General features: G+C 37.1%; 2 protein-coding genes across 2 annotated transcripts in view; both read right to left on the bottom strand.

The window, feature by feature from the left end:
- Positions 1 to 24,716, bottom strand: part of LOC113657299 — a 1,727,325-nt gene that overhangs the window by 307,803 nt on the left and 1,394,806 nt on the right. Inside the window, exons 168-179 of the mRNA XM_047822072.1 lie at positions 10,958 to 11,131; positions 10,304 to 10,477; positions 9,470 to 9,628; positions 8,794 to 8,967; positions 8,440 to 8,613; positions 7,605 to 7,778; positions 5,760 to 5,930; positions 4,890 to 5,060; positions 4,544 to 4,717; positions 2,355 to 2,531; positions 1,896 to 2,069; positions 1,528 to 1,701 (exon numbers count right to left, since the gene is read on the bottom strand). Coding sequence (XP_047678028.1) covers positions 1,528 to 1,701; positions 1,896 to 2,069; positions 2,355 to 2,531; positions 4,544 to 4,717; positions 4,890 to 5,060; positions 5,760 to 5,930; positions 7,605 to 7,778; positions 8,440 to 8,613; positions 8,794 to 8,967; positions 9,470 to 9,628; positions 10,304 to 10,477; positions 10,958 to 11,131 — 2,070 coding nt within the window. The remainder of the gene's footprint in view (positions 1 to 1,527; positions 1,702 to 1,895; positions 2,070 to 2,354; positions 2,532 to 4,543; positions 4,718 to 4,889; positions 5,061 to 5,759; positions 5,931 to 7,604; positions 7,779 to 8,439; positions 8,614 to 8,793; positions 8,968 to 9,469; positions 9,629 to 10,303; positions 10,478 to 10,957; positions 11,132 to 24,716) is intronic.
- The window catches only part of LOC113638759 (protein NLRC3-like), a 266,503-nt gene continuing 256,865 nt past the window's right edge, over positions 15,079 to 24,716 (bottom strand). Inside the window, exons 11-16 of the mRNA XM_047822120.1 lie at positions 20,831 to 20,908; positions 20,649 to 20,730; positions 20,018 to 20,210; positions 18,083 to 19,847; positions 16,150 to 16,189; positions 15,079 to 15,221 (exon numbers count right to left, since the gene is read on the bottom strand). Of these exons, the coding sequence (XP_047678076.1) occupies positions 15,213 to 15,221; positions 16,150 to 16,189; positions 18,083 to 19,847; positions 20,018 to 20,210; positions 20,649 to 20,730; positions 20,831 to 20,908 (2,167 nt within the window). The 3' untranslated portion in view covers positions 15,079 to 15,212. The remainder of the gene's footprint in view (positions 15,222 to 16,149; positions 16,190 to 18,082; positions 19,848 to 20,017; positions 20,211 to 20,648; positions 20,731 to 20,830; positions 20,909 to 24,716) is intronic.

Genomic DNA, 24,716 nt, shown 5'->3' with positions numbered 1-24,716 from the left:
AGTAAATACACAGTTAGCATGGCTACAGTCACTCCTGACTAAACAAGAGCAACTGAGTGAAAACAGAGATCTGTGTGTTTATAGCTGTTTCTTACGTAAGTTTCTGCAGTCTGTAATGTGGATCCTGCAGCAGAGCTGAAAGCTGCTTCACGTTGATGTTCTTTGGTGTTTTGGTGCTCAGATCCAGCTCCGTGTGCAGTAAGGGGTTCTTACTGAACATTTTTGTAAGACACGTGTAGGCTTCCTCTGCATCAGGACTTTTTAACAACCTGTAGAGGTTTGAAGGAAAAGTTATTTTTAACAGAAAGTATATTTGTTTAATATGATATTTGTATATATCATCATTGCTTATAGAATCACCTCAGTGTCAGTTTGATAACTTTGTTGTCAGTAAGACGTTTCACTCCTGAAGCTCCAGGGTCGTTCCCTCTGAGATCCAGCTCTCTCAGGTATGATGATGAATTCTGTCTCAGAGCTTCAGCCAGAAAAGTGTATCCTTCCTCTGTTATACTGCAGTCTGAAAGTCTACACAAAATTACACCAATTGTATTATGTTTATGTAGGAAAGGTCTGTAAGTCTCTGTAAAAACCAGGAGTATAAATGTGGCAGTGTTCAGTGTATAAATTAACTGTATTTACTGTTGTTGTTCTCTTTGGGAACATGTTCTGAATTACACATTTGTGATGTCTGAATTTTTCTGAACTAATAAAGAGACATTATAAAGTCAGTACTGATAACTGGACCATACCAGTAAATATAAATCATTTAAAATATATATTTCTCTATTCAGTCTGACACGTCTGCTTTAATAAAAATAAATATAAAGTGCAGATGAAAAATCTCAGCGCTTGTCAAGTTTTTCCACATTTTGGTAGGTTTTAGCTTCACCTTAAAAGAGATTTAACTCATTTTTTCCTCATTGATCTACACACAATACTCCACAATAACAAGGTAATATATGGATAATATTTTCCTTTAGCTGCTCATTCACAAGTGTTTGTTTCTGTTTCAGATATTTAATGTTGTAGAAAGTCCCCAAAACAGGTAAGTTCCTGTTCTTACTCACATTATAGCAGCTATAAACAGTTGTTCTGGCTTCTCTTTTTTCTTTTACTTGAAGTTAATAAGTTAAAAATGCAGCTTACACTAAGAAAGTCTTTGTTGTGGAGACTTTAATGTCTTAAAGTTATTGATACTGGAGACTCCTTCTGTAAATGTACTGGGATTCACAGATGATTATATGAAAATATATAGGAGACTGTCTGTCATTTATATTCTTACCCCTTTACCCTCCTGTGGGGGCATTAGGGACATTTGTCCATGTTATTTCAAAATAACTAAATTATTTCACAGATTAGCTTAATTTTATTAGCATGATTAGCATGTGGGTAAAAAGATGATTTTTAAACTGCCCATGACTCTGTGTTTGAAATCCACAGGCACTGCAACACTATGACACAAAATATTGTGTATTTCACGTCTCTATCATCATCTACACTATAAATGAAGTGTGTATTAGACGTTACCTCAGAGTCTCCAGTTTATAGTGTTTATTCTTCAGTTCCTCAGAGAGCAGCTTCACTCCTGAATCCTGAATCCTGTTCTTACTCAGATTCAGCTCCTTCAGGGTGGAGTGTTCTGATCTGAGAGCTGTGAGCAGAGCTGAACATCCTTTCTCTGTCAGATTACACTCACTGAGTCTGAAAACACAATAAATCACAGGGTTTTTCTTTAACACTTCTGTATGCAGAGGAGCGTCTTTTCTCCTCAAACTACTCATTACTACTGAAAAAGACTGAAAACTAGATGAATGATTGATCACCTAAAGACAAACCGTTCAACATTAACATTACTAACTGAAGTTTACAGATTAATGTAGAATTTAATTCCTTACTGAAGTGTTTCAGGTCTGCAGTGTGGATCCTTCAGTAAAACAGAGAGCTGCTCTACTTCTGAGTCTCCTTTTATTTTCCCACTCAGATTCAGATCCGTCTGCAGTATCGGGTTTATACCCAGAGCTTCAGTCAGATGATCAGAAGCTTTCTGTGCTTCAGGACTTTTCAACACCCTGTAGAGAGAAAGAACAGAGAAACATTAACACTACTTATATTTACAGCAATGTGGTGCTAGTTCTCAGTAATTGTTTGGTCCATGGTGGAAAACTAGTTTTAATCATTAGCAATATTACTTCAGCATAAACTTTTACTTTAAATTTGTTTCTTTATTACAAAAAATGTAAAATAAAGTGTGGCCAAAAATACCACAGCATGCTACACAGTGGTTCAAACAATGAAACTTTAGTAATAACTCAGAATTAATGCTGTATTTTACATGTACTGGTGAAAACGCTCACCTCAGTGTCTTTATTTTACATTTTTTATCATTCATCAAATCCCTAAGCTCCTTTATTCCTGATGCTCCAGGGTCGTTCCCTCTGAGGTCCAGCTCTATCAGGGGTGATGAGTGGTTTGACTTCAGAGCTTTAACCACAGCAGTGTATCCTTTCTCTGTTATATTACAGTCTGAAAGTCTGGAGAAGGAGCAAAAAGTTCACTATCATCAGGAAACATTTATAATGCTAATTATCTCATTACCTTGTTTGTGAGAATGTTCTTTATTTACCCCATGTGGTACATGAACTCATTTGTAAATCATGTAAAACTGACAAGACCTGTAACAGTAATTACATTATTGATGCCCCCTCATTGGAACTAAACCACACACTGTGGATAACGGACGTCTGTCACATGAAATCACTCAAACCAGCCAGTGCAGCAGCTCATTATCACTGTCAGAAGACCTTGACAATGACAAGCCAGTCCTGGTCCATCTCAAGCAATTTGTAAAGAAATAAAAGCATAACTGGTGAGTGTTATAGTATAGCAGGCACAGATCATTTCTTCTGGTCATGGGGTCATGGTAACTTGTCTGTATTCACTGTAAAGCTGCTGAACTGCTGTATCTATCTCCAGTGTAATGTGTGTTTCTATCTGCAGGTCTAAGATGTATTTATACCTAATCAGGGCGATCAATGGGGCAAGTTTTCAAATGGGCTATTTAGTGTTGTATTTTATGTAGTAAGATTATTTAATCCTCTGCCGTCTGTACGCTGCTCTGTACCTTTTATGTTCATGCTGTAGTAGGAACATGTTTGTACCTCTTAAGGATCTCGCCCCCTATTGCAGGTTTTTCGCCTACATGACCTACCCAACTTAAAGTGGTACAGCTCCCACATACTTTGACACACAGGGGCGAGCCTGGTCTCATTGGAAAGAAGGGATTCTCTAGTTTCAGATACAAGTGTCAGATTACTGGCACAAAGTTACAGAGGCTAGAATGGAAGGTTTTCATTTCCACCTGGGTTGTTTACCTGATAAACTGATTAATCTGATTAATTAATTTGACTTGAAATCAAAAATTTCAAGTCAAAAGATCCAAAAATGGCTTCAATAAAAATATTTTTCTACACACATGGTCATCTGGTCATGCGTTTTTGTGTACTTGTTTACTGTATAACTTTGAATTAAAAGACTGCATGCTCAGTCTGAAAGGCCTAAAACAAGCAGAGACTCTCTGTCTACTAGTCTGCTGTGAAAACAGGCCTGTAACTTGACACCCTGAGCTGTGAGAGTGACAAAAGGTCAAGGATTACGTAAGAATTCTTCTGCGCAGCTTTTTCACGCAGATCCTGGCAGAGAAGACACGGCATGTTGCATATCATTGGAATCATCTCCTTATTGGCTAAAGAGCTGTAGAGGTCCCGGCCCATTTCATTGCTATTGGAAGCAGCAATTGTCAGTCAAATGTGGGTTCCCAAAAATTATGTCATGACATCATTGGCTTCCCAGCCATCTATCTCTGCAATACAAGCACCGATTGGCTCAAGTGAGGGCTCGTTTCATTCGTTAGGGCCTGGGCTATAAACATGATGTAAATTTACAATTTTTGAATACCCCAATGAGAAGTTAGAGTGGCAAAACAAGATGGTGGTGCACTACTGTTTCCAGTTTTCGGAACACAAATGGAATATTTGCGGGGCGACCAAAGGGTTTTGGATTAAAAGGCTCCAGTTCCTTGGACCTCTGGGGATTTTTGTGGAATATTTGTTTTGGAATATATTACCCCAGTGAAGAAAGGGAAGCGTCTAAAGGTAAGGGAAAAACTGGTCTAGCGCCACCTAGGTCAGTTTTCTCCAAAAAAATTTTCTAATAGTATGAATGCTGTGAATCATATTATGCTTTGTGTGTGGGCTTAAAAAAATATTGAGAGTATAAACTTTAGTAGGTAAATAGGTTTTTTCATGTTTTTAGAGGATTTGATGCTTTAAAGCTGAAATGAAGCTTGTTTCTGAGTCATCCCCTAGTGGTCATTTTGACTTCCGTGCCGTGCACGGCACGGCGATCCGTATGGTGTTTTGGGGAAATTTACCCCTGAATGAGTTGCTGACTAATTTATTCCTACATCATATATATAAACTTATAGAGAAGTAAAAATATAATTTATTATATATAATATAGTAAAGTGTACTATTAAATGTCTTACACAAGCTTCTGTAGCTTACAGGATGACTTCTTTAGTAGAGTAGAGATCTTATCCATTGTTGATTTTCCCAGTGTGTTCTCACTCAGGTCCAGTTCTGTCAGGTGTGAATGTTTTGAAGTAAGAGCTGATATTAGATCAGTACAGCCGCTGTCTGTAACACTGCTCTTATTCAGCCTGCAGACAGAGAACACAACTGAGAAAATGTCTTTAACAACCCAAAAGATCAACAATCAAAAATAATTCCAAGGTATAGAAACAATAGAGTGATCATGTGTACAGTGGAATATCTTTATAGATTTAATGTGAACACAAATAAAAACACCAGGTGAGGAATCAGACCACACACCTGAGTTTCTCAGTCCTACACTGTGGATCCTTCAGTAGAACAGAGAGCTGCTTCACTCCAGAGTCTCCAGATATTTTCCCACTCAGATCCAGTTCTCTCTGCAGTAAGGGGTTTGTACCCAGAACTTTAGTCAGATAATCACAGACCTTTTCTGCTTCAGGACTCAAAATTCTGAAGAGAGAAAACACCTTTCATTATGATACTGATAACAGACCTCTGGATGTTTGTCCCCACAAGATGCTGATGTTAAATGATGTGATGCCTTAGCATTAACGATGTAATAAATGTAATGTAAATGTAACAATATAGAAATGACTTTATTTAGCTAACTTTCTAGTTTTGTAGCACACAACCTATTAAATGCTTTTCTGAGCTGTGTTTTTTTTTGTGTGAGCTTGTCCTGGTTTCTACATCTCTGTCTCTTGTTAAACTGTTTTCAGAAGAGTTTTTCTATTTTATTTGCAGGGATCAGATTCAGAAAGTTGAAGTTGAATTAGTCCGACTACCAGCTCTCATCATGGGTTTACACTGTCTTTAGTTTGTACTAAATTGCTAAGTTTACAGAACTTTAACAAGTTGGCATAGATGAGGATGTCTCTGCTATCAGTAAGTCTACTTTGTGTTCTTACTAATTGTTATACCAGAAAAACCCTTAAAATAACCTTTATACATGAAGAAAGCTACTGAGGATCCTACAAACATTCAACCATTCACATGTGAGAGATCACAATAATGAGAGTCTTGGATAGATGGAAAACCTGCAAACATAACACCATCAATTATTTAAGAAGTAAAATAAAATAAGTACAAAGTGTTTCCAGTGTTGTAAAAAAAAAAAAAATGTTACAATTATTTAAATCAGAAACTCACCTCACAATCAACTTAGAATTTGAATTCCATAGAAAATAACTAAAAATGTTCCAATCTGACACACTGTAGTTCCCTCTGAGATCCAGCTCTTTCAGAGGTGATGAGGAGTTTGATTCCAGAGCTTTAGCCAGATCACCACATTGTGTTTGTGTGAGATTACAGTTATTTATTCTGAAAGAAAATATTAATAAAGGACATTTCACAGTGAGACAGTGACATGACAGTGACAGAGCATCACTGAAGGCTTTGTAATTAATAATAATCTCAGTACAGGCCAGTAGACAACAGTTTTTTTAAGAGAAGCACAGGTCACATTTCACAGGAGATTCATTTAATCAGATTAATTAAGCTACAGGCTATTACCTGTTTATAATTAAAGGATTTAGATGAACTATTAGGAGTACTGTGTAGCTGCATTTTTTGATCTGGCAAAGGCTTTTGACTCTGTGGACCATGAAATATTGCTGGATAGGCTAAGAGATATCGGATTCTTTTAGAGTTGTCTGGCCTGGTTCAAGAGTTACTGTTCTGATCGTTCACAAACAATAAGGGTTGAGGGGTTTTGGTCAGATCCCCTGCCACTATTTAAAGGGGTCCCACAAGGAAGCATTTTGGGGCCTACAGTTTTTAATATTTATATTAATGATATTGCTCTTGCTGCAGGTGATTCTCACATACATTTATACGCAGATGACACTATCTTTTATACATTCCATTCTTCCTTGACCATCGCACTGTCTTTACTGCAGGCTAGTTTTACTCGTCCCCAAAATGCCTTTTCTAGTCTTCATCTGCTTTTAAATACAACTAAAACAAAATGCATGATTTTCCATATAAATCTACCACATGTTGAACATCTGCCTATTTTATCTTTGGATGGTTCTGAACTTGATTATGTTGAATGCTACAAATACCTTGGTATCTGGCTTGATAGCAAGTTGTCATTTCAACCTCACATAAATGTACTGGTCAGAAAGGTTAAATCTCGCATTGGTTTTCTTTATCGTAACAAATCTTCTTTTACACATCCTTCTAAACAGCTTTTGGTAAAAACGACAGTATTTCCAATATTAGATTATAGTGATATAGTTTATAGATCCGCTTCAAAAACTGGACGTTATTTATCACGCTGCAATCCGCTTTGTGACTGGAGCTTCATTTAATACTCACAATTGCCTCCTGTATTCTTTATTGAATTGGTCTTCTCTTCATTGTCGCAGACAAACTCATTGATTTCTGTTCATTTATAAAACTCTTATTGGTAAAACTCCCTTGTATTTACAGTCTTTTCTTAATGTTTACAGTACAAGTTGTAATCTGTGCTCTAGCCGATTCTTTAATTTCTGCATTCCTAAAGTCCGTACGTCTTTTGGACGTTGCTCTTTTCAGTTTTCTGCTGCATATGATTGGAATCATCTGCAGCAGTCTCTTAAGCTTAGTTCATTTATATCACTTTCTACCTTTAAATATTCAATTCAGTCACTAACTCACGATCAATGTACTTGTTTTTAGTTTTTTTTTGTTTGTTTTTACACGTCATTGTTTATAGCTTATGTTTATGTGTTTATGTGTTTGTGTATTGTATTAGTTTTTAGGTTGCCTCTTGGTCAGGTCGTCATTGTAAATGAGAACTGGTTCTAAACTGACTCACCTGGTTAAATAAAAAAAGTATATATTTTAGTTTCTTATTAAAAAATATTAACTGATTTCAGATAATCAATTTTCATTCAAAACAATTCAAAGTGTATTTGTCTTCTGTTGTAAATTTAGAACCTGTTATAGAAATTTCTTCATTTTATCCCTCATTCCTTTTTTTTTACTCAATAAAGACTAAAAATAATTTACTTCAGTTTCTCCAGACTGCAGTTTGAGGTCTTCAGTAGATCACAGAGCTGCTTCACTCCTGTGTCTCCAATTGTATTGTCACTCAGGTCCAGCTCCTTGAGGTGTGAGGGGTTTGTTCTCAGAGCTGCTACAACAGCAGTACAGTCATCTTTAGTGAGACTGCATTTATACAAGCTATGGGGGGTGGGGGTGAGAGAGAGAGAGAGAGAGAGAGAGAGAGAGAGAGAGAGAGAGAGAGAGAGAGAGAGAGAGAGAGAGAGACAGAGCAGGTAACTTTGTCTAATTTCAGCATAATTGTTCTCTATTTAATTTACTTTAATCTACTTAAAGAGTGTGAAGTTTCCTTATCAGGCTCCTGTTCTGTTCTTCTGCATCTGTCTCTACATGTTGCTCTGATCATGTCTGAGTATCGTATCACTTTATACCTCACTGTTGGCTTTGTGTCTTTAAGAATTCTTGCTGGTGGTATCAGTAATTCCTGCTGTAGTGTGTAATCATCTTACAGTTCCATACTGTACATTAATCTGTTACTGTAACTTCATTTATCTGTAGGATTTTATTATCTGTAGATTAACTGCTAGCTTCTGTCCAGTGTTTATAACATTTCTAGAAGGATTTCTGTTACTTTTAATAATAATTCAAGTTCATATTCAAAGATTAATCCAGCTGATGGTTGTAGGCTATTAAATAGAGTTTGTATAAATGGTATTAAAATACATATATCTGGTCATTACAAACTGTAACACGACACATTTCACCAGAACATTCTAAAAGTCTTCTTAAAGACCTCTGCTCTTTCTGACATTATAGATTTTATTATGAATGATGCCTTTACCCCAGTTTCAGCAGTTTGAATTGTTGATTCTTCAGCACATCACAGAGCTCCTTCATTCCTGATCCTCCCAGTTTATTCCCACTCAGCTCCAGCTCTCTCAGGTGTGAGGGGTTTAAACCCAGAGCTGATACCAGAGCAGCACAACCTTCATTTGTCATCCTGCAGTTATTTACTCTGGATACAGAGACAACAAGGAACACAAGACTTCTGTTTAAATGTAGTTTTATATTGTTTAATGTAAAATATACAGTTTAAAATTAGACTAAAATATTTCATTAATGACATTATATACAGTTATTACATTCCAAAAGGAATACACTAGTGTTTAAGTATAAATAAGTGATCAATACTAACTTGAGTCTCTCTGGTCTGCAGTGTGAATCCTCCAGAAGAGCAGAGAGCTGCTTCACCTGCGAGTCTCCAGATATTTTCTCACTCACATCGAGTTCTCTCTGCAGTAAGGGGTTCACACCCAGAGCTCTAGAAAGGAAATCACAACCTTCCTGTGCAGCAGAACTTTTCAACAACCTGCAGAAAGAGAGAAAGAGAGAGAAGCTTTTATACAAGAGGAAAACAAGAAATTTAGCCACCATTTCTTAACGGTGTCTTTCTTGTCTTAAGTTAAAGTTTAGTGCTAGAGTTCTTTAATAATTCACTTTTAGCAAATTAATGAACCTGAAATTTCGTACATGTCTGTATTATTAAAGAAGTTCAAACACTGAATAAAGGCAGGTGAAATGTAGCAAAATACAAAAGCAAATACAAAACTACCTTTTTACAGTAATATTACATCATGAATTTAAGATTCCTAATTATTTTGTGTTGCTACGACATCATTTTGAAAATCTTTTCGTATGTTAGCAAGTTTGTCCATAATAGATTATTTATGAAGAGGACGTCTAATATGACCATCAGATATAACATATGGAACATATTTAACAAGTAGTCCTTATGCGTATGTTATAAATTATTCGATTATAGATTTAATAATATAAACCTCAGTGTTTTCAGTTCAGTGTAGAAGAATCACCTCAGACTGAAATGTCGATTCTTTTGTACATCAGTGAGCAGCTTCACTCCTGATGCTCCAGGGTCGTTCCCTCTGAGATCCAGCTCTATCAGGTGAGATGATTTCAGAGCTTCAGACAGAGCGATGTATCCTTCCTCTGTTATACTGCAGTCTGAGAGTCTGAGAAAAAAGCCATTTCTTAATTAATTATGAAGAAGATACACTATGAAATCTAATATTTTGTATTTAATATGATTCACATTAATGTAATTTCCTTTGCCAAATATTTCAAATGTTTAAGTCACTTTTCCTCTACTTTGTTAATTTTTTTAAATATAATTGAATACAATAGGGGTCACGGTGGCTTAGTGGTTAGCACGTTCGCCTCACACCTCCAGGGTTGGGGGTTCGATTCCCGCCTCCACCTTGTGTGTGTGGAGTTTGCATGTTCTCCCCGTGCCTCGGGGGTTTCCTCCGGGTATTCCGGTTTCCTCCCCCGGTCCAAAGACATGCATGGTAGGTTGATTGGCATCTCTGGAAAATTGTCCGTAGTGTGTGAGTGTGTGAGTGAATGAGAGTGTGTGTGTGTGCCCTGTGATGGGTTGGCACTCCGTCCAGGGTGTATCCTGCCTCGATACCCGATGACGCCTGAGATGACCCAAGAAGTTCGGATAAGCCGTAGAAGATGAATGAAGATGTGTAAAATTGTACACAAATCTATTTTTATTGTTACGTTGTTAACTCTAGAGTGTCACTGAATGAAGCCTGTATAAATGACTTTAATTAATAAAGTGATATTACAATAATTCACTGCTTTTATGAGAACTACTTCAAAAATAAATCAGAGTGACCTACCTGAGTTGTTCTAGGATGCAGTTTGGATTCTGTAGTAGATTAGAGATCTGCTTTATTCCACTGTCTCCTACTTTATTCCCATCCAGATCCAGCTCTAAGAGATGTGAGGGATTTTCTCCCAGAGCTGTAGCCAAAGCAGCACAGCCTTCATCTGTTACACTGCAGTTACACAGTCTGCAGAGGGACAGAAGGAGCACAGTGAACACAACTGATCTCATTTATTACAGCAAAATGGATTATTCAATATTTTTATGACTTTCTTTAACAGTTCACTTATAATTACACCAATATGATGTTTACTTTGGGATATAACTTGCATTTAAAACAAAATTTAATTATTCATAAATTTAACATTCTATTTTTTTAAATTATAACATGTGTAATTATAATGTGTTCTAATTCTGTCAGTTTTTCTCTTTATTGGACTTGTACATAGAAAATGTGGATACAAAGAAATTTAGGAGCAATTAACTAAAGCAATTAAAGTCTGTACAACATATGCACATTTTTCAGTTACACACAAATCATTTAATTTAATTACACATTTCATTTTAATTCAATAGTCATTTAAATTACTATATAAAAATACTTTGATGCTTCACTGTGACTTTTTATTAAATGTAGACTTAGTCATGATTTCAGCTTTTACTTCACCTCAGTATTGTGAGTGCAGACTGTAGATTCTTCAGTCCAGCAGAAAGCTGAGTGACTCCTGAATCCTGCAGACTGTTGTAACTCAGGTCCAGTTCTCTCAGATGGGAATATTCAGAACTGAGAACTTCAGCTAGAGCTGAACTGCTTCCATCGGTTATAGAACATGTGTTAAGCCTGATGAAATCAGAGGAACAATAAATGTACAAATTCAACACAATAAGTGTCTATATACCAAAATCCACCCACAATTTTACATTCTATAACTTACCTCAATGTCTCCACTTTACAGTGTTGATGTTTCAGTCCAGCAGAAATCTGAGTGACTCCTGAATCCTGCAGACTGTTGTTACTCAGGTCCAGTTCTCTCAGATGGGAATATTCAGAACTGAGAACTTCAGCTAGAGCTGAACAACTTTCCTCCATTAAACCACATGTTTTAAGCCTAAATATAAAGTCAGGAAGGGAGAAAAGATTTTAGTATTTAAGAACTTTAATCACCAAAATTTACTGAGGTTTATTATCTGTCTTAGCTCGTCATCACTCTATGAGTAATGAACTTACCTCAGTGTCTCCAGTTTACAGTGTTGATGTTTCAGTCCAGCAGAAAGCTGAGTGACTCCTGAATTCTGCAGACTGTTTTCACTCAGGTCCAGTTCTCTCACACTACAGGACTGGAGTTTCAGAGCGCTGGCTAAAGCTGAACAGCTCTCCACAGTCAGATTACATTTATTCAGCCTAAATATGAAACATCATGTTATCAGAGCTACAAACTCAGTCTTCATTCTGTAGACATGACGGAAGTCATTGTATTATCATGTGGACCAAAGTAAGTATTCTGGGATCATTTGGATCATTAGAGGTCATTAGTGATTATTTATAACAGAATTAAAAATAATTTCCTCTTTTTTATTTATTTTTATTTTTTTATTTTATTTATGTCTTAGTGATTAAATCCTGTTTTAATATTTAACTGAAAATGTCGAACATGTTGATCATTTCTACTTCTGTTTAATAACTTAACACTTTTCAGGGATGTAACAGGACCCAGGTGTCTCTATAAGACCTATATATGAGGTTCCTCTGGAGAAAGACAGGATAAATTCTGTTGTTTCATCAATTATAGAAAACTAAAATGTAATTAAAATACATTAGTGAATACTTGGTGTTTACATAATGGCAGGTCTCATTAAAAACATGTTATTAATAAAACTCAGCTGATAGAGAAACATATATAAGAAAACTTACTTAATTATCTGAAATTTACAGTGAGAGTCTTCCATCAGAGCAGAGAGCTGCTTCACTCCTGAGTCTCCTGGTTGATTCCTGCTCAGATCCAGCTCTTTTAGGAGTAAAGCGTTTGTACCTATAATGGAATTTAGCCAAGTACAGGCCTCCTGTGCAGCAGAGCTCTTCAACAACCTGCAGAAAGTCATTTTTATTTAGTGTTTACAGTATAATTAGACCATATTAATGAGAACAGAATGGCTGCTTTTACTTATGTCATGATTTTCAAATTTAAAAAACTGTAAATTAGTCACTTATAAATGTAATCTTTTTCCCACAAAGAATCTATGAAGGTTATCAGTTATTAGGTTATAGAATTTATTTATGTTTAATATTGAATTAATTGTATTAGTTTATAGAAGAACCACCTCAATTCGAAATTTCTATTATTTTTCACATCAGTGAGCAGCTTCACTCCTGATGCTCCAGGGTCGTTCCCTCTGAGATCCAGCTCTATCAGGTGAGATGATTTCAGAGCTTCAGACAGAGCGATGTATCCTTCCTCTGTTATACTGCAGTCTGAAAGTCTAAAGAGAGAACATTGTGTGGTATTAATGATACTCTGATGTCTGATAAAGACTTAACATTGTATTATTTTAAGCATCTATATAGTACGTAATGCCAAGAAGATTTAAGACATACATGTTCTACATGTAGCCTGTGTTTGTATTCTACATGTAAAGTCACAAGCTCTTATGTACATGTTAAAGAGCAGAAGCAGAAGCTCACCTCAGTATCTGCAGGTTACAGGACTGATGTTGCAGCAGTACACAAAGCTTCTGCACTCCAGAGTTTCCTAATTTATTCTCACTCAGATCCATCTCTCTTATGTGTGCAGGATTTAAATAAAGAGATGAAGACAAATCTGAACAGCCTTCTTCTGTTATACTACAGACCTTTAGCCTAAAGATAACCAGAAACAGTGGAAAGAAAATCTTCACTTTAAACTGTGTTTTATCTGACAATAAGTTTCCATAACTAAAGTAAAATAAATATTATATTACATACGTAAGTTTCTCAGCTCTGCAGTGTGAATCCTTCAGTAGATCAGAGAGCTGCTTCACTACTGAGTTTTTCCCACTCAGATCCAGTTCTGTCTGCAGTAAGGGGTTTGTACCCAGAACTTTAGTCAGGGAATCACAGGCCTCTTCTGCTTCAGGACTTTTTAACAGTCTATAGAGGAAACAACAGACATTTACATTAATAGCATACTTTAAATGTAATTGTATTTAGTTAGTGTTTTGTAAGACTATTAATGTACATTTTGTATTGAAGTAATTAACCCCAGTACTTAATGTTCACCTCAGTGTGTTCAGTTTACAGTCTGGATCCTGTAGTAAATCAGTGAGCAGCTTCACTCCTGATGCTCCAGGGTCGTTCCCTCTGAGATCCAGCTCTATCAGGTGAGATGATTTCAGAGCTTCAGACACAGCGATGTATCCTTCCTCTGTTATACTGCAGTCTGAAAGTCTAAAGAGAGAACATTGTGTGGTATTAATGATATTCTGATGTCTGATAAAGACTTAACATTGTATTATTTTAAGCATCTATATAGTACGTAATGCCAAGAAGATTTAAGACATACATGTTCTACATGTAGCCTGTGTTTGTATTCTACATGTAAAGTCACAAGCTCTTATGTACATGTTAAAGAGCAGAAGCAGAAGCTCACCTCAGTATCTGCAGGTTACAGGACTGATGTTGCAGCAGTACACAAAGCTTCTGCACTCCAGAGTTTCCTAATTTATTCTCACTCAGATCCATCTCTCTTATGTGTGCAGGATTTAAATAAAGAGATGAAGACAAATCTGAACAGCCTTCTTCTGTTATACTACAGACCTTTAGCCTAAAGATAACCAGAAACAGTGGAAAGAAAATCTTCACTTTAAACTGCGTTTTATCTGACAATAAGTTTCCATAACTAAAGTAAAATAAATATTATATTACATACGTAAGTTTCTCAGCTCTGCAGTGTGAATCCTTCAGTAGATCAGAGAGCTGCTTCACTACTGAGTTTTTCCCACTCAGATCCAGTTCTGTCTGCAGTAAGGGGTTTGTACCCAGAACTTTAGTCAGGGAATCACAGGCCTCTTCTGCTTCAGGACTTTTTAACAGTCTACAGAGGAAACAACAGACATTTACATTAGTAGTATACTTTAAATGTAATTGTATTTAGTTAGTGTTTTGTAAGACTATTAATGTACATTTTGTATTGAAGTAATTAACCCCAGTACTTAATGTTCACCTCAGTGTGTTCAGTTTACAGTCTGGATCCTGTAGTAAATCAGTGAGCAGCTTCACTCCTGATGCTCCAGGGTCGTTCCCTCTGAGATCCAGCTCTATCAGGTGAGATGATTTCAGAGCTTCAGACAGAGCGATGTATCCTTCCTCTGTTATACTGCAGTCTGAAAGTCTGAGGAAAAAGCCATTTCTTACTTAATTATGAAGAAGGTTACACTATGAAATCTAATATTTTCTGTTTGATATGATTCACATTAATGTAATTTCACTTGCCAAATATTTAAAATGTTTGTCAAGTCACTTTGCCCCTACTTTGTTACATTTTTTAAAATATAATTGAATACAATCATGATACCTATTTATTTATTTATCTATTTATTTATTTAAACTAAATAAATAAATAAAACTAAACATGTGTGTTCTATTATTTGATCATGTAAGTTCTATCTAGTCATTAACCTGAAATTCTTCTTTCAAACACTTCATTGACTATTTATTGGTGTGTAAAGAAGATACATAAGTAACTGATTTATTAAAATGTCTTGAGAGAAATGAAAAAACTGACCTCAGAGTCTCCAGTTTACAGTTTGGACTCTTCAGTCCAGCACAAAGCTGCTTCACTCCTGAGTCCCCCAGAGGATTACTGCTCAGATCCACCTCAGTCAGCTTGGAGGATTCTGAGCTGAGAACTGTGTGTAAAGACCAGCAGCTTCTCTCTGTCATGTTACACTCACTGAGCCTGAAAGGAAATTGGTATTATGATGTTATGTCATCTGTCATTAGTTGCACCACTCATTACCAAGCGCCAAGTTTTTTACCCACTATACAGTCAAAAGGTTTTTCCTACATTGAAATTTTTTGGCGGCTGACAATACAATTTTTTGTCCTGCCAAAGCCTTATTTGATCTGTAATTGGGTTTTGTGAGTGAAGCAGGCTACTGACGGAGTGACATAGAGAACTGCATAGCATACAAGCATACTGCAAGCATACGTCTAAAAGCATCAGGATGAAATCGACTACAGATATCTTAAAGGTAAAAAGGTTCTACAGTGTTAATAAAAAGAGACGAGTTAAATGTTCATCTGCAGGCTGTGATATTTGTAAATAGATAAATTGTGATACCTTTGACATTTCAAATATACTTTGGTATCGCTGATGTTTACACGTAAAATAAGTTGTAATTGCTTTCTTTTACTATCTAGCCTGACTGTGATCGTTTCTTCATGAATAAATAGGATAAGAAAAAAATCACAAACTGTTTCTTTGTATTTATCTTAAATTTAACATTTATTGTCAATATTGGGCTTGCAGATCATGTGGGTACTATGGTACTCTTTGCTCTGTGTGGATGGCCATGTCGGTCAGCCACCACCGAAGACCAATTTTGGAAAAACCCTGAGTCAATGGCCAAAGTGTTGGCACCCCTGAAATATTTCCAGAAAATTAAGTATTTCTCATTGAAAATTACTGCAATTACACATTTTGCTGTACACATGTTTATTTACTTTGTGTGTTTTGAAACAAAACAACAAAAACAGAGGAAAAAGCAAATTTGACATAATTTCACACAAAACTCCAAAAATGTGCCGGACAAAATTATTGGCACTCTTTCAAATTTGTGGATAAATAAGTTTGTTTCAAGCATGTGATGCTCCTTTAAACTCACCTGGGGCAAGTAACAGATGTGGGCAATATAAAAATCACACCTGAAAGCAGATAAAAAAGGAGAGAAGTTGACTTTGCATTGTGTGTCTGTGCCACACTAATCATGGAGAACAGACAGAGGAGAAGAGAACTGTCTGAGGATTTGAGAACCAAATTTTTTCTAAAATTTATCAACAATCTCAAGGTTACAAGTCCATCTCCAGAGATCGATATGATCCACAGTGTGCAACATGATCAAGAACTTTGCAACCCATGGCATGACTGTAGCTAATCTCCCTGGAAATGGATGGAAGAAAAAAATTGATGAAAGGTTGCAACGCACGACAGTCCGTATGGTGGATAAACAGCCCCAAACTAGTTCCAAAGAATTTCAAGCTGTCCTGCAGGCTCAGGGTGCATCTGTCACGATCAGCGCACCACCGGCGCCCACTGAACACCAACACCGAGAAGCCTCTCCAGAATACTAGCTCTCCCAGACTACACCTCCCAGAATCCACCACTGACTCTGATTGCTCCACCACCTGTTCCCCATCAACCACTTCCTATAAAGACTGAACGTGAACTTGACACCAGTGCGAAGTCTCGACTTGCTTCTGCAGTCATTCCGAGAGTTTCCCGATTGTCTGTTCTGATTATTTTGATTCTGTTTCTGTTGCCTGGTTCTCTGATTCTTTACTGCCTGCCCTGACCTCCTGCCTCCGATCTGCCTATCTCTGACATTGTGTTTGCCGTGCTTGACCCTGCCTGTCTGTTCTGCCTTATTTAAATAAACGCTGCAAATGGATCCTTACGACTCCGCTTCGTTACAGCATCAGTGTCAGCACTATCAGTCGACATTTGAATGAAATGAAACGCTATGGCAAGAAACCCAGGAGGACCCCACTGCTGACACAGAGACATCAAAAAGCAAGACTTCAGCTTGCCAAAATGTACGTGAGTAAGCCAAAATCCTTCTGGGAAAACATTTTGTGGACAGATGAGACCAAGGTAGAGCTTTTTGGTAAAGCACCTCATTCTACTGTTTACTGAAAATGGAATGAGGCCTATAAAGAAAAGAACACAGTATCTACAGTCAAATATTGTGGAGGTTCAAAGATGTTTTGGGGTTGTTTTGGTGCCTCTGGCACTGGGTGCAAAGACTGTGGATCTGAGGATTACTAAGGGAATTTGGGTCGCAATGTAGGCCCAGTGGCAGAAAGTTGGGCTTGCATCCGAGATCATGGGTCTTCCAGCAGGACAATTACCCCAAACATACTTCAAAAAGGACCCAGAAATGGATGTCAACAAAACGCTGGAGAGTTCTGAAGTGGCCAGCAATGAGTCCAGATCTAAATCCCATTGAACACCTGTGAAAAGATCTTCCAATATGAGAGACCTGGAGCAGTTTGCAAAGGAAGAGTGGTCCAAAATTCCAGTTGAGAGGTGTAAGAAGCTAATTGATGGTTATATGTAGAGATTGATTTCAGTTATTTTTTCCAAAGGGTGTGCAACCAAATATTAAGTTAAGGGTGCCAATAATTTTGTCCGGACCATTTTTGGAGTTTTGTGTGAAATTATGTCAAATTAGCTTTTTTGTGTTGTTCTAATACACACAAAGTAAATAAGCATGTGTATAGCAAAACTTGTAATTGCAATACTTTTCTGTGAGAAATACTTAATTTTCTGGAAAAATTTTAGGGGTGCCAACACGTTTGGCCATGACTGTAGCAGCAAAAATGAGACTCCAGATTACTGTCCATGTTTTTAGAGTTAATTGATTAACAAACGATTTCAAGACAGCAGGAACAAGCAGGACTCATCAATTCAGTAGCTTATGTTAATTTCAAGTTATGAGTCAGGTGTATTGTGTTTATGGCAAATTAGTGTTTCCTACCATCAATCTACCTGAGGCCAAACTTTAAGGGGATAAAACAAGAGAAACAGGTTTTACTTACAGAACTGTTGTGGCTTCCTGGGCGACTGGTAACAGTCTCTTAAAGCATTCATCTGATCTTATGAACTTCTGTAGCTCAAACACTTTCAGGTCCTTCTCTGATGTCAGCAACACAAAGACCAGAGCAGACCACTGAGCAGGTGAGAGTTCAGCTTCAGAGAGACAACCTGAGCTCATACGGTTTTGGATCTCTTTCACCAGTGAATGATCATTTAACTCGTTCAGACAGTAGAACAGATTGATTGATCTCTCTGGAGTTGGGTTTTGTTCAAACTTTAACTTGATGTACTCAACTATGTCCTTTTGGCAGTTAGAGCTGCTTCCTGTGTTTGTCAGTAGACCTCGAATGTGCTTCTGATTAGACTCCACTGAGAGGCCCAGAAGGAAGCGGAGGAAAAGGTCAAAGTGTCCGGTTTCACTCTCCAAAGCTTTGTCCACTGTGACCTTGAGCAAATCAATAACTTTTGTTTCTTTATTCTCTTCTGATTGCTCAAAAACATTCTTCTTTTCATCTCGGACACATACATATGTAAACAAGGCAGCAATGAACTCCTGAATGCTGAGATGCACAAAGCTGAAAGATGTGCATTTAAATCTGTCAGTCTCCTGAGTGCACACTCCTGAGTACGCCTCTATGTTACTGACATCAATTTCACAGGCTTTTAGATCTTTTTCATAGAAAATCAGATTGTTTTTTTCCAGGTGACTAAAGGCAAGCTTTCCCAGAGAAAGAATTCCATCTTTATCCCATGGAATGTCTGAGGCATTATTTCTATTGTATTTCTTGTCCCCCTGTACGGTCTGAAAGATCAGAAAACATGTGTACATCTCCGTCAGAGTCTGTGGAATGTCTTCACAGTCTGATCTCCCCAAAATATCTTCAAGCACAGTGGCTGAAATCCAGCAGAAGACTGGAATATGACACATGATGAAGAGACTTCTTGATCTTTTAATATGATCAATGATTCTGTTGGCCAGACTCTCATCACAGATTTTCTTTCTGAAGTACTCCACCTTTTGTTCATCATTGAAGCCACGCACCTCTGTGACCCGGTCCACATGTTCAGCAGGGATCTTAGCAGCTGCTGCTGGTCGAGTGGTTATCCAGATGAGAGCAGACGGAAGCAGGTTTCCTTCAATGAGGTTTGTTATTATAGTGTCCAGTGAGGCTTTCTCTGTTACATCAGTACACTTTTGGTTTTCATGGAATGTTAGAGGAAGTCGACACTCATCCAGTCCATCAAAGATGAACATGACTTTATACCTGTCTGTGAATCTCATTCCTTTAGTTTTTGGGAAAAACTGATAGATGATGTCCCTCAAACTGCATCTTTCCTTTTCTTTTAAATTCAGTTCTCTGAAAGGCAGTGGAAATATGAACTTTATGTCCTGATATTCTTTCCCTTCAGCCCAGTCTAGAACAATCTTCTGCACACAGATGGATTTTCCAACACCAGCGACCCCCTGTGTCACCACAGTTCTGATGGGTTTTTCTTCTCCAGGTGATGGTCCAAACATGTTCTTGCATTCAATTTTTTCCTCCTGCTCTATTTGACTTTCAGTTTTCACACAAGTTTTTTTCTTTTCAATTTGACTCACTTCATGTTTATTCATTTGTCCACTTCCACCTGCAGTGATGTACAGATCTGTGTAGATGTTGTTAAGAGTGTTGGACTCTCCTTGCTTTGCAATTCCTTCACATACACGCTTGTACTTCTTACACAGGTTTGATTTGAGTGCACGCTGCTGAACTCCTATTAGTGCATCTAATTATATAAATACAAAATACAAGAAAGATAAATACATACATTAAACAAGTAAAGATGTTCTGAAATAGTATAAACACATTGTTAGAAAAAAGTTGAATTTTGTATAGTTGTATGAAGGATTTTCTCCTCTGAAGAAACTTAATGTGCCTGTCTTGTTAATCTCTTACCCTGGAGTGCATCAGCGAGGTCATTGTGTTCCATCAACTTCAGAAAGTACAATGTCATATCAAGAGCTGCTTCTTTTACACTCCACAAATCATCCCTCACATCATTGTAGTATCTTTTGTTTTCTTTTCTTAGAAATGTCTTAAACATCTCCAGCTCATGTTTTATAAATACAATCATTTTATTCTCAAGATCCTTCACAAAACACAGAGAAAATGAAATGTAGAAGCATTTATGGACAAAATTTTAGGTCTTCCAAAATTCAAATATTTCATTTGATTCTTCATAGCTAAAAGAAAGTTGTAAACACAGCAGGCAGGTACATTAAGTCAGAGATGCTGATGAGTTACTTCCCATAACTAAGGTGTTGTTTAAACACAGAATTAATCTGGTGTTTTATCCATTTTAGGGACTTTAAAGCTAAACGAACTGCATTGTCTGTTCTACACAACTGAGTAACACATTATTTTATCAGTCCATTCTGTTCTAGATTTTATTATCAAACTTGACCTTAAAAAGCGACAGAATTTTTTTTTTGACAGATCATCTAAAGTAAATATCGCCAGTGTTTTCAATGAAGGTTATGATTGTTGACAGCATGGGAAGCATTGACCAAGATTATTTAATTCTTACATTGAAAATGTTGTAGAGATAGTCTGTAATCTTCTTTTCTAATTTGTCAATTTTCACAGGAGCCTCAGGTTCAGCACGATCACTGCAGTAAAAATAAATACTATTTTGATAAGCAAATTATTTATTTAGATTATTTATTTAGATTGATATATAGCAGTATTAATAGAGAGGAAAAAAAATACCTTCCCATAGATTGTCCCCCTGTTGTTTTGTCGATGCTGGGTGTTTGCTTTAGCTGTCTAGCTGGGGAGGAAATTTGACTAAAAGAATAAAAGACCAACATTGAAACAAGCTTTTATGTACTTGTAAATGTAATTTAATGTAAAAACACAAATGGCAATAATGAGTACATATAGTATGTACTCTACATGGTGTAATACCACAATGGTGAAGAAATTTGTTGTGCAAATTTTTTATTTTCACGTGACCTCACGGGACGTCACGTGACTTGACCAGAGTACCCGTGGGGCAGTTCCCCTCATTGTGCTTTGTGTTTTGATATGTCACATGTCCATGTTGTGCAAATTTTTTATTTGCTTGTCACATGTCCATGTTGTGCAAATTTTTAATATTAATGTTCGACCGTCGACTACGGGAAAACCGAAAATTCTGTCGGAACGCCAAAATAAAAATTTCGTCCGGAGTAAGGTCCTAAAGAACCTGTCCGAGTTCGGTGTAAATCGCTCGAAAACTTGCCGAGTTATAAACCTCAAAAGTATATAATGGAAGTCTATGGGAAAAAAGGCCATTTTGAGCTTCCGTACTGGGAATGCCGGAATTCCGATCGCTTAGAAAAATAGAAGCAACAAACTTCAGACCAGGGTCTACGACATATCCGAATTTGGAGCATGTGGCTCGAAAGCCCTAGGCCGCATTTTTTTTAAATAATTTTTTGTCTAAGAATAATAATAATAACTAGATTTGTAAAGTTTGTCGTGACAAACTTTGATGTTGGCTTTGACGTGCAAGTATTCGCAAAGGCCGGTGCATTTGGAGGCATGTTGTGCAAATTTTTTATTTTGCTTGTTTTGGGAGCGGGGCTACACGTGACGTCACGTTACGTGACCAAAATACCCTTGGGACAGTTCCCCTCATTGTGCTGAGTGTTTTGATATATCACATGTCCATGTTGTGCAAATTTTTAATATTAATGTTCGACCGTCGACTACGGGAAAACCGAAAATTCTGTCGGAACGCCAAAATAAAAATTTCGTCCGGAGTAAGGTCCTAAAGAACCTGTCCGAGTTCGGTGTAAATCGCTCGAAAACTTGCCGAGTTATAAACCTCAAAAGTTTATAATGGAAGTCTATGGGAAAAAAGGCCATTTTGAGCTTCCGTACTGGGAATGCCGGAATTCCGATCGCTTAGAAAAATAGAAGCAACAAACTTCAGACCAGGGTCTACGACATATCCGAATTTGGAGCATGTGGCTCGAAAGCCCTAGGCCGCATTTTTTTAAATAATTTTTTGTCTAATAATAATAATAAATATAGCTGCAAACAGCCATTCCGGGGTCAAGCCGATCATATGCGCTCAGAACATGTCGCTGATGAACCATACCAAGTTTCGTAGCGATATGGCATTGTTTTTAATATCTCGTTGCCACTAGGTGGCGCTGTCACAAAACATTGCATGCACTCTCAGGTCATGACTATAATGACATGTCCCAAGTTTCGTGTCGACACGCATACGTTTTGCGAACATACAGCCTCACGTCTGTTTTGGCGTGCTCGCCGCCATGTATGTTGCGACGGATTGGTATCATTTGACTCTGCATGCTTCAAGGAGTCTAACAACACCTCCTTCATGATTTTAGACTAACGTTTGCAGTACTTATAAGCGAAAATAGCTGATTTTAAAATCTCGTGTCCAATAGGTGCCGCTGTCACGAAACGTTGCATGCACCGTCAGGTCATGACTATAATGACATATACAAAGTTTCGTGTCAACACGCATAAATTTTGCGAAGATACAGCCTCATGTCGGTTTTGGCGTGCTCGCCATCACACAAAATGGCGGTCCGAAAACAATTTAGTATCATTTGACTCAGCATGCCTCAAGGAGTCTAACAACACCTACTTCATGATTTTAGACTAAAGTTTGCAGTAGTTATAAGCGAAAATAGCTGTTTTTAAAATCTCGTGACCACTAGGTGGCGCTGTCACAAAACGTTGCATACACCCTCAGGCCATGACTATAATGACATATACCAAGTTTTGTGTCGACACGCATAAGTTTTGCGAAGATACGGCCTCACGTCTGTTTTGGCGTGCTCGCCACCATGTATGTTGCCACGGTATACGAGAAGGCATTGGTCTATCAAAAAACTTTTGATAACTTTTTGTCTAGGGTGTCTCTAGATGCTAGATACCAAAGGACATGCAAATTGGACAAACGGTCTAGGAGGAGTTCGAAAAAGTAGGTATTACGGAAAATTCAAAATGGCGGAAAGGTATTCATGACAGAAATGATGTCATGTGGTACATTCGATTCGCCATGAGCAAAGGATCCAAAATATGCAAGAACTGTGTCTCTAGGCCTTACCAGTCAGCAGTTATGAACATGAACATAATTGGATGTTTGGACTGTTGGTGGCGCTAAAGGGTTTGAGCTAGACACACCAAAGTTGCTATAGTAACTTCTAAGACTGGACTATACATGTGTGCCAAATTACATAACTTTCCTACATACGGTTCTATGGGCTGCCATTGACTTCAATGGAAGAAGAGGAATAATAATAATAAGAAGAAGAAGAAGAAGAAGAAGAAGAAGAAGAAGAAGAAAACCGACAATAACAATAGGTGTCTACGCCCCTTTGGGGCTTGACCCCTAATAATAATAATAATAAGAAGAAGAAGAAGAAGAAGAAGAAGAAGACGAAGAAAACCGATAATAACAATAGGTGTCTACGCCCCTTCGGGGCTTGACCCCTAATAATAATAATAATAATAATAATAATAATAATAATAATAATAATAATAATAAGCTTATAACGGAAATCGGAATGTTGGCTTCTACAAAGCCAACATAATTAATAAAAATCATAAGCTGTTTAAAATTCATATCTGGTAAAAATGATGAACGGTTGCTCTGACCAAACAGACCGTGTGTAATAGGTTCCGCCTACCTGCTTCACAGATTGTTGGGGTCAGATTGCGCAATAGCAGAGAGAAGAGAGGACAGGAGGAAAACTAAACTTTAGTAGTGGATGTGATTGAGTAAAAAAGGAAAAATCATCTTAAATATACATCAAGTTAAACGTAACAAAAAGAGATTGAGTGGATTCAGCCTTTATTTTGTTTCAAAAGTGTTCGATGGGTTAATTATTCCGTTGAGTTGCTGAAACAAACCATTTGGACGTGGTGAGTTCATTTAATGTAAATATAAATGTTTAAATGATGAAACGGTAAAAGCAAGATGTTTATTAAATTATTTTGGTTTTACAATTGTTGTATTTGATATCTTTGTGGGATATTAATTGATGTTAAGCTGTTTGCACATGCAGTGGTCTAGCTCACACGTGTAGCTGTAACGCATGTGTCTACAAAGTAAAATTCTTTATTGTTAATGATGGAAGAATTATTTTCTATTTACTTAATAAACTGTAAATTAATACTTACCAAAAGTATATATTGGTAGAATTCGTTGATATAATATGCCTGAAAAGTGGATGTATGTAAACAATAATTTATTGTTGAACATATACATGCTTATAGTTATGTTAGCTACTTGATTGTGGTAACCTGTGACAAACATGACTGTTTACTAAATGCTTCATGCATTTCGGGCTGTTTGAACAGGTCAGGCTTTTTTGTGGAGTTAAGAATATCATTGATGTGACTCAACCCAGTCAAATTCTAGAAGGAAAGAAGAGGAAATTCATCTTATCCATTCAAGGGAGTACCTTGTGATTTGTTTATTGCTCAATCAAAGTTAAAAGCACTTTGAGTTTCAACTGTTCTACCATTTAGTGGACAAAAGTAAATACCTTCCTCTGGAACTGAGAACTGATTAGTACTGAGAATTGCCCAAGTTGGAACTGTATTTAAGTGGACGATGTTCTACTGT

The sequence above is a fragment of the Tachysurus fulvidraco genome, chromosome 13 (assembly GCF_022655615.1).
Source record: "Tachysurus fulvidraco isolate hzauxx_2018 chromosome 13, HZAU_PFXX_2.0, whole genome shotgun sequence".
Taxonomy (NCBI): domain Eukaryota; kingdom Metazoa; phylum Chordata; class Actinopteri; order Siluriformes; family Bagridae; genus Tachysurus; species Tachysurus fulvidraco.
The sequence above is the reverse complement of the archived record's forward strand: the minus strand, read 5'-3'. Positions and strand labels throughout refer to the sequence as shown.